This window comes from Cryptotermes secundus, unplaced genomic scaffold, assembly GCF_002891405.2.
Source record: "Cryptotermes secundus unplaced genomic scaffold, Csec_1.0 scaffold825, whole genome shotgun sequence".
NCBI classification, from domain to species: domain Eukaryota; kingdom Metazoa; phylum Arthropoda; class Insecta; order Blattodea; family Kalotermitidae; genus Cryptotermes; species Cryptotermes secundus.
The window spans coordinates 598,812-611,941 of NW_019738888.1; the positions used below are offsets into that span (position 1 = coordinate 598,812).

Sequence of the window (13,130 nt, forward strand, 5' to 3'; positions counted from 1 at the left end):
AAAAAAAAGATTATGAAAGGCATGGAGAGGCAGAAGGAAATGTTAGAATTCTCTTTCAATAATTATGGCTTGTTTAATAATACTTTCAGTATCTCGACTGAGTAGAATCCTCCCCTTCCCTTAATAACTGATGACGGAAGAGGATCCAACTTCCGAATCGTCGTATATTTTAAATTCGCCCAAGCTAATGTCCACTGTCCAACTCAATATCTACATAATCATCATTCAGCAATCCTCCTCCCATTACGGACTGTACATTCTGAACTACTGAAAGAGTCTTCAAACAAATCATAAATACATAAGAAGGCAGGAACCTGGGGTGGATGAAATGGAATAACTGCAATGAGATTATGATGAAATTAAAGGCAGGAATATCTGGGAAGAATTGCCTATATTCCTTTCACAACATACTGATTGGTGACACGAACCGAACAGGAAACAAGGCATCCAACAATTATTCTATTGTTGCGTGTGTATTCGTTGCAGCGGGAACGTGTTTACCGAGCTGTTGCTTATAAACGTTAAGGGAGACACACAGACTACAAGGTGTTTCATAAACATCCTTTCATTGTTTTGCAAAAATAAGGACAGTAGAAATACTGGATTGTCACAACTGTTACACGTGTAACCTTTTGTATTCTTACACTGTGTAACAGGCCTACGCTTGACTCGTGTCACAATTCGATTATGAATTTGTAAGAGTTTATTTCCGAGATTATTCGACTTGCGGTGCGTTTTGATAGCAGCGCAAACTTACCAATAAAATACAAATCGGATTTATCGTCTGGATCAGCTGAAACCGGAGTCTTGTACAGTTGGTAAATTGATGGGTTCGTTTCCTCGGATGAAGATACTTTGTCTAAGCTTGAAGTCTCAGTATCTGCTTCCTCGTCACTCGTCTTCTGACCTGCCTCCTGAGGCGTCCTCACGGTCTGAGGTCCTGTGTTCAGGTCGAATGAAAACCTGTCGTTGTAGTCCTCCTCTGACTTGGGCTGGCGCGGAAACAGATGTTGGATTACATCCAGGTTGTCTGGAAAGAACAACATGGTGTAGAGCGTCAAGAAAAGTCTTTATGTTCCAGCTAATAGTTTCTGACTATATGTTAACACACAAACGAGCAACATTTTGGTCCGTACACCAGAAGGGAAGACCGTTTCGGAGGCAGCGCAGGGGGGTTAGTATTATGGAACTTGAAGACACAAAATGTACGGGCGTGTATTGTATTAGACTGGCTCAGAACATTGTACAGCATGTAAAAACTATAACGAACCATTGGATGTTATGCATTGCAGGGTGTAGAGAAACGCATGCAGGGTTTTAGTGGGAAAGCCAGAAGGAAAGAGGCCACCAGTAAATGTAGGTTGGGAATAATATTTAATTGTTATTGGAGAAACAGAGTGGGGTAGTATGGACTGGATTCATCTGGCTCAGGATAGAGCGGTAATGAAGCTTCGGTTCCTTAAATGTTGGGAAATTCTTGAGCAGCTGAGCGACTAGCAGCTTCTCAAGAAGGACTCGGCTCTGCGAAGTTAGCTGGTTAGGGAGTTCATGGACTCTTGAACATGTGAGTGGTTATCAGCTAATCGAGGATGACTCGGGTACATTAAATTATTTTAAATATACAAAATAGACTAGTACTACCGGTCCCTTACGGCAATTCCAAATATTTTAATTACTTTACTCCTGGAAAGAAGTCAGAGAAGTCCAGTCGGTATAGTAGTTAGGGGTGGACTATCGGGGAATTCCGGCATGAGCAGAGATTTTCCTTTCCTCTGCCGCGTTTTGACCGGCTCTGGGACATCTCAGTTTCACGGCCGCTCCTTCTCTGGGAGCAAAGGGCCAGGGGCGTGTAGCTGACCACTCACCTCCACTTAGTGCTCAGGCTAAGACTGCATAGTGCACATTACGTTCACCCTCCCATACGTCTTCATGAGATGGCATTTTGTTTAGAATAGGGACAACTTTATCTTTTCACTCCAAGAAAGTCAGAAATTAAGGGACAGAAACTCCTCACCCTTCAATGGTTTTGTCCATCGATGTATAACCACCGCGTTTTGTGTCGCAGCGCGGTAACCTTCGAGAAGGCACATTTGGAAGGCACTTTCTCGAATCACGGCACGGCTACCGACTATTCTGTGACTTTTCAGGAACTCTCAGTCTTTCTAGAGTAATCACAAGTCAGCGCCTTGACGTGACTACCGATTTCTTTCAAGTTCTTATTTACTCAACAAGCCCGAGCTTTTTTCCATCTAATTGACGCTACATAAACACTGGAACTGAAAGAGAGGCGTCAAGTAACCCACAATTCAGTCCATTTACAATCCAATTTTGTGTGCCACAGTTTGCTATCGCAGAGGCGAACATTAGAGTCATGGCATCCTCCTAAGCTCTTCTGTAGTATAAGGGCAATTAGGCCCACTAAGGCAGTCCTCTTTATTCCTGAAGTACCTAGGGTGTACAACGAATTTCAGGACTGAATTTTTGTTTTGTTTCGCTTGGAATGAAATGACGAGACGCGACACATTACAATTTGGACTCGTACGTAAGTAACATAAAATGGTTGAAATAGGAATTGTCATTGAGTTTTGCCATTAACCAATCAAAATGGTGTAAACTGATATGCAAAAGGATAAACTTATGTCAAAAAATTTCTTGTCAGTGAGGGCGTTTCCAGTTTATAAATTCTGGAACTGCTGCCTACAGTAACGAAGGAAAATAGTAGTAAATAAATATTCTATTCATCGTACGTTTCTTTACAAGAGAAGTCGCACCAATCCACGCGACTGTAACTTACTGGTCATTACATAACATATAAAACATATAAAATACTGTCCCCAAGACGAAAAATATCCGGAAAGCAAAAATATAAAATCTAGAAAATATTTGTAAAGCATTTTTTCGAGGGATTCACTTGTACCACTTTTTACAACATGCCTTCATTTATTTTTCAACATTGTCACCATGGATCGCAATGCACTTAGTGAGCCTGGGAATGTTTTATTTTTATTTCAGGGTCGTAGAAATCTGCCACCTGTTCTCTTAGACATGGAGAAGAATTCTTGACACTTCTGGACATCGTTGAAGTTCATCGATGGTTAAACGTCTGTCAGCACGAATGCTTTCGTCAATTTTTTGGATGATTTCATGTGACAACGGATGGCCTTCCACTCCTTATTTCATCATGAACATCGCTTCTTCCCGCTTCAAATTCACGACACCATTTTCTTACGTTTTGCCTGTTCATAACACTTTTTGCAGTAAACAGAAACAAGTTGGCAATGAATTGCAGCAACAGTTTCTCCTTTCGCGTGAAGAAATCGAATTACTACACGAACCTCACATCTGGCGGGATTTTGAATCGACACGGCCATTTTAAACACACATTACCAGCGCAACGTTGCAGTGACTCTGGCCGGTGAGCTCAGCGCAGTCATACGGTTCCTATCTCATAGGGCAGCACTGTCATTTCTGAAAAAGAAATTGCTTCCATTTTTAATGAACTTGTATCTTTAGTTTCAGGATATCTCTCGTATTATGGGGTATATTATTATAGAAGGTGCCGGTCACGGTAGCCGAGCGGTCTAAGGCATGCACTGTCTTCGCTCGCTCGGAAGCCGAGATCGTGGGTTCGAATCCAACTCAGGGCATGGATGTTGGTGTGCGTTTTTCTGTGTTTGTCTACAGGTAGAGGCCTTGCGACGAGCTGATCACTCGCCCAAGGAGTCCTACCGTATGTGTAAGATCTAGTAAACCGAAGTGAAACGGAGAGTTTCATGGAGGTAGGCCTAGGCCAAAATGAGGGCTGTAGCGCCAAAGGAAAAAAAAACATTATAGAAGGTATCATTTACTATTCAAATATTCTGCTCGACTTCAGTACAAAGATAAAAAGGAGAGCGGGAGAGAATATTAACGAATATATTAAAAGACTTTTCCACATCGCGGCCTTGATTTTCCATTCGTAGCGGGCGAACAGGCGAGTGTGCTTGTGGAGGGCTGGCTGTGATCTGCAGGGACAGAACATAAACACGCTCCTGATTTACGTGAGCAAATATCTTCTGTAAGTGACTCAGAATGTGTATAATGTAAAATAGGATTAATTCTTACATTATTGCATCCCATTTGTGTCCATCGTTAAAGAAACAACAAAAAAACAAGCTTTTAAAGTAAGTCTGTGTGACGGCCAATCCTAGATATTTAAGAATTAATTCGTTTTTCAGAAAAATCCAGAGACACATGTATATGAACAAAGGATTTTGAATCTACAAAATAATAGGAGAATGCCCATACTCTCCCTAGCAACTGGCTGCATAGCAATTTGTAATCGACCGAAAACTGTCAAAGGTTCAGCGTCCGTTTTCGTGCATTTCTTGATGGTCCTTATAAAATTGTGTTTTTAAGATAATTTTATATACAGAAGAAAATAATTCTAAATAATATTGTTAACGTCTGCTTTCTCTAAATTCGTTGTTAGCGTGGTTCAACAGGAGCCAGGAAAACAATTTTATCAGATTCCATTGTTAATCTGTATATGATAATTCACAAATGACTGTCCATAAGACCATCACAGATTTTCAGCTCTCCCAGGTGCCGCTATGGTTTGAGAATTAGTGGGCGAATAAAAGTATATAAGTTAATTCCTGAAAAGTGATACGGACAGTTCTTTGAAAAAAAAATCGACGAATCCGCAGTAACATAAAGAGGGATTAAAGAGTTGTGGAATATAGTTCTATCTTCTGGACCATGAAATCAGAGAGGAGCGTGGAAGAGAACAAAATATTTACTCTTACAAGTTTCATCCACAAGAGATAAAGACGTTACTGAGTACATAACACTGGCTATAGAAAGTTTCTAAAATATGTTCGCAGGAAACTTATTTACTAAATGTTAAATCGAAGCCAATTTTTAATACAAAGGTTCATTCGTGATAGCCTCTCCAAAAAAATGGAAACTAATTCTAGACTTGGGAAAGACTGACCTGTTAGGCTCCGTGTATCTTCATAGTAACGTGGATCGGACGGGCTAACTGCGAAGGGGGAAGTTTCTTCAGTGGAAGGAGAATGCACCGGAAACCGATAGGTGAACCCTGGATCCGGCCTCAGTCCCGGAATTGCGCCAGGACTGTTGAAAGGACGGTGCTGGCTGTCCTGCAGAAATCTCCTTGCCACTTGCTCTATAACGTAATCCTCTGGAGTCACATCTGCAAATAAATTGAGAAAAATGAACAATGGATTTATCATGGGACCAGGGCAATTTAAAATTCAATCTTAACTAACTCCACGGAACTGAAGTATCCCTGAAAGCAAAGAGTCACTAAGGAAATCAGAAATCAAAATGTTTACCATTCGAAAGTCATCGTTCAACAAGAAGATATTAACAAAAATATAAGAGATATTTATAGATCACCTCTATGGTCTAGTGTTCAGAGTTACTGCGTACAGACCCAGATGTCCCGGGTTCGATTCTCAACGGTACCAGATTTTCTGAGTAGTTGGTCTGGAACGGAGTTCACTTAGCCTCGAGAGGATAACTGAGGAGCTATCTAAAAAATCAGGGGCTCCGGTCTAGAAAACCGAAATTAACGGCCGTGGGTATTCATTGCGCTGACCACACGACACTCCTTATCCATAAAAGCTGGCACTAACTTCGTCGACAAGCGGCGGTCGCTCGGTCGGTATAGTTCGCTTGCGGACTACAGGCCACGAATTTTCTTTTTGTTACACATTATATAACACATGCATAAAGAATATATTCAACCAAGTGCAAACATTTTTAATATGAATAGAACATGTATATTTCAGCCGGTATCGGACATCAACAGAAGGTGTCCGTCTGATGATTGTAGACAACGGTCCAAACATGTAAAGGTTTTATTCATATTAAAAACTGTTGCACTTGTTGGAACTAACTATTCGTGAACAAAAATGCACTTCTACACGTATATATATATATATAGACACTCTACGTTCACAAGTGTCCGCCACTAGTCCCCATCCCGATAAAAATGAATCAGAGCCTCACATCCTACTTCTTTCAGATCCATTTCATTATTAAACTTTCATTCCATCCCTCTAGGTCTTCCAAACGACCTCTCTCAATCACATTAACAGAATAAAATAGTGTACGTTTCTCTCCTCAACACCCGCGGCGCATATTGCTTTGAACAGCCTGACAGAATTTGATAAACATAAAAGGCAGGTACTACTTTGATTAATTTAAACATCATGCTACGAAGTGGCTCCGGTCTCGAAACCCGAAATTAACGGCCATGAGGGTTCGTTGCGCTGACCACGCGATACCCTCTATCCGCTAAAGTTGGCACTAACTTAGACGACAAGCGGGGGTCGTTCGGTCGGTATAGTTCGCTTGCGAGCTAAAGCCACAGAATTTTTATTTTGTTTGCTAGGAAGTGGTATGAGAGAGTTGAAGTAAGCTCCATGGTTCCTAACCTCAGAATTAACTGTAGGTATGTAGTCAGCTTCACGCTCGGACTGTGTTATCCCCGAGGAAAAAGTCCCTGTTACCTGTAAATTTGGAGACTGACGAACCCAAGAGACTGTCTGGATATTGTGGAGAGGAAAATAATCTCTTCTCCCTGCCGGAAGTTAACCCCTGATTCCACAGTTTTCCAGCCCCAAGCTTTGTCTCCATACCGACAGAGCTACCAGATTCCTCAATAATATTTGGTGATATATACAAATTATGAAGAGCCGGGGTAGCTCAGACGGTATAGCAACTGGTGACCGGCTGGACGATCGAGAGGTCGGAGTTCGAGTCCTGGAGGTGGCAAGCATTTTCACTTCTCCACGTCGTCCAAACCAGTTCTGGGGCATACCCAGACTCCTATTAAATAGGTACCGGAGGGGGGCTTTCCCGGGGGTAAAGCGGCCAGGGCGTGAAGCTGACCATTCACATCCAACTATTACCGAGGTCAAGAGAACGTAGGTCTATACATCCACTCCCACATACAGCTTAATTTGTTAAGCACAGGGGCAACTTTACCTTATAGAAGTCATGAATATTCTCGTAATGTAATACTCTTCAGTCCCCCCTCTCGTTACTCTCTCTCTCTCTCTCAACTCCAAATATTCTCTTGAGCATTTTGTTCTTGGAAATTTCATTCCCAAAACTGACTCAAGAGCAAGCACTGTAATATTTTTCCGTAGGCGTGGTTTCATTTTGCAGATCCTGAGGGTTAGACCTTGTAGATTTTAAATCCATTATTTAAATCCATTTGTTATCAATTGTATTGGTAACATGTCATCATAAAAATTTCATTTGAATAATCGGCTACCATCAAACACATCAAAATATTTCTCCCAGTGACATGTATTCCACAGTACTTCGCCTGATCATAAATTAGAAAGGGAAATGGCGGAATGCAACTTGCTCGGCATGGAATCCCTTGTGTTATGTTCCCTTGCTGCCCAGCCATGGGTGTTTAAGTTCGTAACTAGCACGGAATCGTTCAGTCATTCGATAACGAGAAGGTAATATATACAATATATCCTACATTCGCGTGTGGGCAAACAGGTATTATATGTACGCGTTCCATTGAAAGCCTTCCATAGAAACACGAGCCAGAATTGCATTGTCACTTCATAATATGCCACACCACGCGTTATAAATTGTAATCCCGAAACTGTTCAGACCATCTCAATAAAAACATTCACTTTCGATTCTCAGGCTTTTCAATGCTCAATTAATGGGTGTATTTTTTTACCTTAAGAAAAACGTTCAATATGTGTATGTGTAACAAGAATAATTCGGAATGCTAACAAAATGTTAAAAATAAGTTTAAAAATATTAAAATAACTATATGTTGCATGTAGATTCTAAAGGGTTCTGACGATGGTGGATGATACACACAGAATTACTGGGTTTTTGGACTTCTTACATCGTCCGGAATTTTAGGTAATAGAGGACACGACGTTTCGGAAACTGGATCTGTTTCCGTCTTCAGGTGAGAAAGGAGTCTAGTGATTGAGATTAGCTCTCTCTAAGGGGCCCAACTGGGGGCCGCGCCATAGTTCAAGCGGTTAGTCGCTAGCTTCCCACCGCGGTGGCCCGGGTTCGATCCCGGGTCTTGTCAAGTGGGATTTGTGGTGGACAAAGTGGCGCTGGGGCAGGTTTTCTCTGAGTACTTCCGTTTCCCCTGCCAATCTTCATTCCACTAATTGCCCCACAATCACCCTCACCTATCATCTTGGGCTGATATGATAGGCCAGAAGTGGCCGCAGTACAAGAGACTTAGTCCCACCTCACTAGCAATAAAAAAGTGGCCCAACTGAGTAGGTGTCTTCCTTTCTCATCTGAAGACGGAAACAGATCCAGTTTCCGAAACATCGTGTCATCTGTTACCTAAAATTCCGGACGATGGAAAAGTCCAAAGCCCAGTAATTCTAGGTGTTGCATGTTGTTGCCCCCTTTAGTTGAGATTTACAGAAACGGTTCAAGATAACCGATTAACAGTAGAGATACAGGGTGTCAGATAAAATTTATGATGGTAGGATACACATGTCTACATGGGGAGTTGTGGTATTTCCTTTAGAACTCATTTTGTAACTCGTGTCCAAATGAGTAGTAGATCTTAAAAGTGTTTGTATAATTGTGAAGCATTCGTGTAGATATTCTCTCGGCAGTTAAATCGACTTTTGCGATTAATCCGAAAGTAGATTATGTAGTCTAAGGTCATACTTGCTACCATTCAGTTCAGAACCTTTTGTCTTCTCCTCTGCTGTCTCAAAACATAGAAGTTAGAATATAGAAAACATTAAGGGAGGAACACAGACTGAGGTGTTTGAGAACAGGGTGCTGAGGAGAATGTTTGAATCGAAGAGGGATGAAGTGATAGGAGGTTGGAGAAAACTGCATAATGAGGAGTTTCCTAACTTGTACTCTTCTCCAAGTATAATTAGAATGATTAAGTCAAGGAGGATGAGATGGACAAAGCATGTAGCACGAATGGAAAGAGGAATGCATATAGGATACTGGTGGGAAAGCCAGAAGGAAAGAGACCACTAGGAAGACCAAGACGTAAGTGGGTGGACAATATTAAAATGAACCTTAGTGAGATAGGCTGGGATGTTATGGATTGGATTGATCTGGCTCAGGATATAGGTCTGTGGAGGGCTCTTTTGAACACGGTAATGAACTTTGGATTCCATAAAATGCTGGGAAGTTCCTGAATAGCTGCACAATTAGCAGCTTCTCAAGAAGGGCTCAGCCCCATGAGTGAGTGTATTATGTAGTGTTACTGGTTAAGGTCTTGGGTCTGTAGGTTAGAAGGTTGTCATATACCTCGTACTGGACACAAAACAACCCACCGACAGAATTTCAACAACCTTCCAAACATGAACATGCAAGACTACAATTCTTTGATCCTTAAACAAATGGATGTGAGAATGTGGATGGATTCTTCTGAAACACAGTAGTGCCTAGAAGAGAGCTCTTGTGAATATGTTACTGAAATTTCTGGAATTTTCTTGACTACGTAAGCAACCTTCACAAGAAGGCCTCTGCTGCACGAAGGTAATAGCCACAATATATCCTCGATACGGCTCAAATCGAACTTAAATATTTGTCAAAAAACAGATCGGAGTTCGAAATAATTGTACACATGACCTATATGTACAACTGAGATCTATAACATTTAGCTTAAATATATTTCTATACGGTCGACATAAAAGAAAGAACAAGAAAGACTGCGAAGTTTGCAACAATACGTTTCAGATACTGCTTACCGCCGAAGCCCGCATAAGTTCTATCGCTAATTTATTACACATCTGCAAGTTGTAATGACTACACTGAGCAAACAATTTAGTTGACAGGGTGCACTTAAATTACGACAAGGTAAAATTTCATGTTCAGGTAGTGAAACAGATACGCGTAAAAGTCACTTAGTTACTCTCAATCACAGCCACATCACAACTGATACCAGTTAGTCAGTTTTTGCTTCAACCCTTTCCGGGGCTCATGTCCACATTTTATAGTCTTGAGTCGAGAATGCTTTGGCGTGCGCCTAGGGCCGGAATATTTGGAATCAAAACGCATCCATTAATATAGAACGGTTAGCAATTCCTAGGCAGCGAAGCCTGGGAAATCGTTGCCCCGGAAATGAAAGTCTATCTGTGGAGTTTCCGCCGTTACACACGTAACAGCGGGCGGAATTAACCCTTCGACAAGGAATTCCCTATTCAGTCCGAAGGCAAGTTATAACAGTCCAACGTTTGCCAGAGACCAGCAGAATTTATATTCGACTTTAGCAGAAGAGGGTTCTTATCCGACTAGAGCAGAAGAGTTCTTATCCCACTAGAGCAGATTTCTTATCTGACTAGAGCAGAAGAGTTCTTATCTGACTAGAGCAGAAGAGTTCTTATCTGACTAGAGCAGAAGAGTTCTTATCCGACTAGAACAGAAGAATTCTTATCCGACTAGAACAGAAGAATTGTGACACTGAAGAAAAAACGTCTAAAGGACGTTATAAGTTGAGAATAGTGAGTGCAAAATTGACTGTTCAAAAAAGATATTCTTTAAAATCCGAGAACCCACATAATTCCTTGTCTCGTTGCCTAGGAAACATGCCACAATATATTGCATTAGTCACTTGTCATAAGCCTTAGTGTTTGTCAGCTACACGTCTACATAGTTACGTAACGTATACTTTCATGTCATATTAGAAATTCTACACACATATAGAATATGTACAAGGCCAACACGTTGTGCCTTATCTTAGCTAACTGGATCTAAAACTACTGATCAGGAACCTGAGAAGTACTAAGCGTGTAACCAGTGTCAAGTTTAAGCTTCTTATATATTTCCTACGTCGGGTTTCACCTTGTCCCATGCTGCAAACATTTGTGCTTTCTTGGTGTTTATTACGACTTCTGCTTGCTATTTGTATAGTTCTGTGATGTAGCCATAAACAGGAATGGGCCAAATAAGAAATAATAAAATTAGAGAAGAACAGAATATTTGTAGTCTAAATAATACAATTCTAATATCCAGATCGTAGTGGAAATATCACGTTCTGTAAATGGAAGACAGACAGACGAATTTCATAGAAAATTTTAACATACAACACAATAAGATGACGAAACACAGGGCGCTCACAGTTCCGACTGATGGACTAACACACTCTTCAAGAGGTCGGAACAGACCGAACATGGCCTGATACATGAATATGATATTGATCATAGGTATACCTACAGGCCTACATATTTTGAAAGATCACCTTTGTACTTTTATTGCTTTAAAATTCAGTCTCCTGGTTACAAAGAAAAGCCTGTAAATCATTTTTCGAAAATACTTTGCCTTAATCTGTAAAAACCAAAACGCAAGGATACAAGAAGCATACACTGAATCGTAAGATTTGAAGTTTTCACGGCGGTGGCTATGAAGAATGCCGTCTTCTGGGATGTGGCGCCCTGTAGATATTTTGTTAGCTGACGTTTCGGAGGATCGTATCGCCACCGTCTTCACGCTGGTTTATGGCTCGCGGATTTTTTATACCCCGAAGATGGAGGCGATACGATATTCCGAAACGTCGGTTAACAAAATATCTACACGGCGCCACATCCCAGAAGACGGCATTCTTCATACACTGAATTAATGAGCAATAATAAGAGTTCGTGAAGGTAAAGATATACTTTAATTGGTTAAGCGCTACGCCATGAAGACTTGGAGGATGCGGAAGTACAACTTCGTCGTTCTTGAACTGAGCACTAGACAGAGATGAGTCGTGAGTTTCAAGCCCGGTCGCTTTGCCCCCGGGGAAATAACTTCCCGTACCCAGTGGATAGGGGACTGAGTAGGTCCAAAAGAGATTTGGACGCTGTGGAGAAGAAAAAAATCTCTTGTCCGCACCGGGAATTGAACCCGGTCGTCCAGACAGTAGCCTGTCACTATACCGACTGTTAATAAGAGTTAAAAGAGTACATATTACGGTGTGCACAGTCTGCACCTTGTTTACATTATAGTAACTTTATACAGGCTGAATCGTACAGAACCGGCCCGATGAATTTGCTAATATTTCCGCAGGTGATGCATATACCGCTCACAATTACGACATAATAATCCGTGGGCCGTGCTGAGTCGAATGGTGTGCGCATGATCCGGCAAGTGGCAGCCCTTATGCTGCAAGGTCAAGGACAATGCCGAAACGTGTCTGCAGTGCGCAGGCGACAGTCATGGAGTACACTGTTGAACAGCGAGTGTTTCTAATGCCTACTTGAAAACGGCGGACATTTTCAACACCTGATCTGATCACGGCACACAATCCAAGATATGTGTAAATTACTTTAATATCTGTATGGTATATTTTATACTACACCTCATTTCGTCGGGCCGGTTCTATATGAATCACCCTGTACTTTACGTGAAGTACAGTTGCAATAAATAGACCTAAGAGCCGGGGTTATTTTGGGACGTGATGTAACATCAAGGTAAATATGGACTCTCTCAAACGTGGATAATGATTGCAACAGTCCTGTGCCATTAAATTCGCGGTCATCAGAAATCGGACGGCTCCCGTGGTGACCTTGACCCGAAGGCTTCAGACACGCCGGGCTGATAAATCGATTCACCTCATCTCTCGCTATGCATATTCACGTTAACTTGACGTCATTCATGGATATCAAAGTGTGGATTTGCCCTGAGCCTGCCGAGCACCCTGTTCCTAAGTATAATAATAACAATAATAATTCGATTCTTATTTATTTGCATGCTAACTAAACAGCCCAAAGCCAATTACAAAGTGAGCGCAGAAGTAAAGAAAAAGAAACAAAACATACAAACAGAATACAAAAAATGTATTTTTTATCATTCGAATAACAATAACAATTCCATTAACAGATAAAAGTTATCAGTAAAATGTGAGAAAAGCAAAATATATGCTTTTACGACGAATAGGAGTAGTAACTTAATGGCAGGAAGATCCATGGCTAGCATAAAATAAGCAAGCACGAACAAAAAAAAGACACACTTCCAAACACAAAAAAACAACGCAACTTGTATAATTCAGACAATAAAAACAAACACAAAATTAGTGGAACCACGCCAATCACTATGCGGTGAGAAAATAATAATAATAATAATAATAATAATAATAATAATAATAATAATAAGACCTATAT

The 13,130-nt window shown here is 41.1% G+C and overlaps 1 protein-coding gene across 1 annotated transcript in view; it reads right to left on the bottom strand.

The window, feature by feature from the left end:
- The window catches only part of LOC111871292 (neural proliferation differentiation and control protein 1), a 66,402-nt gene that overhangs the window by 34,785 nt on the left and 18,487 nt on the right, over positions 1–13,130 (bottom strand). The window contains exons 2-3 of the mRNA XM_023864295.2: positions 4,976–5,197; positions 758–1,030 (exon numbers count right to left, since the gene is read on the bottom strand). Coding sequence (XP_023720063.1) covers positions 758–1,030; positions 4,976–5,197 — 495 coding nt within the window. The remainder of the gene's footprint in view (positions 1–757; positions 1,031–4,975; positions 5,198–13,130) is intronic.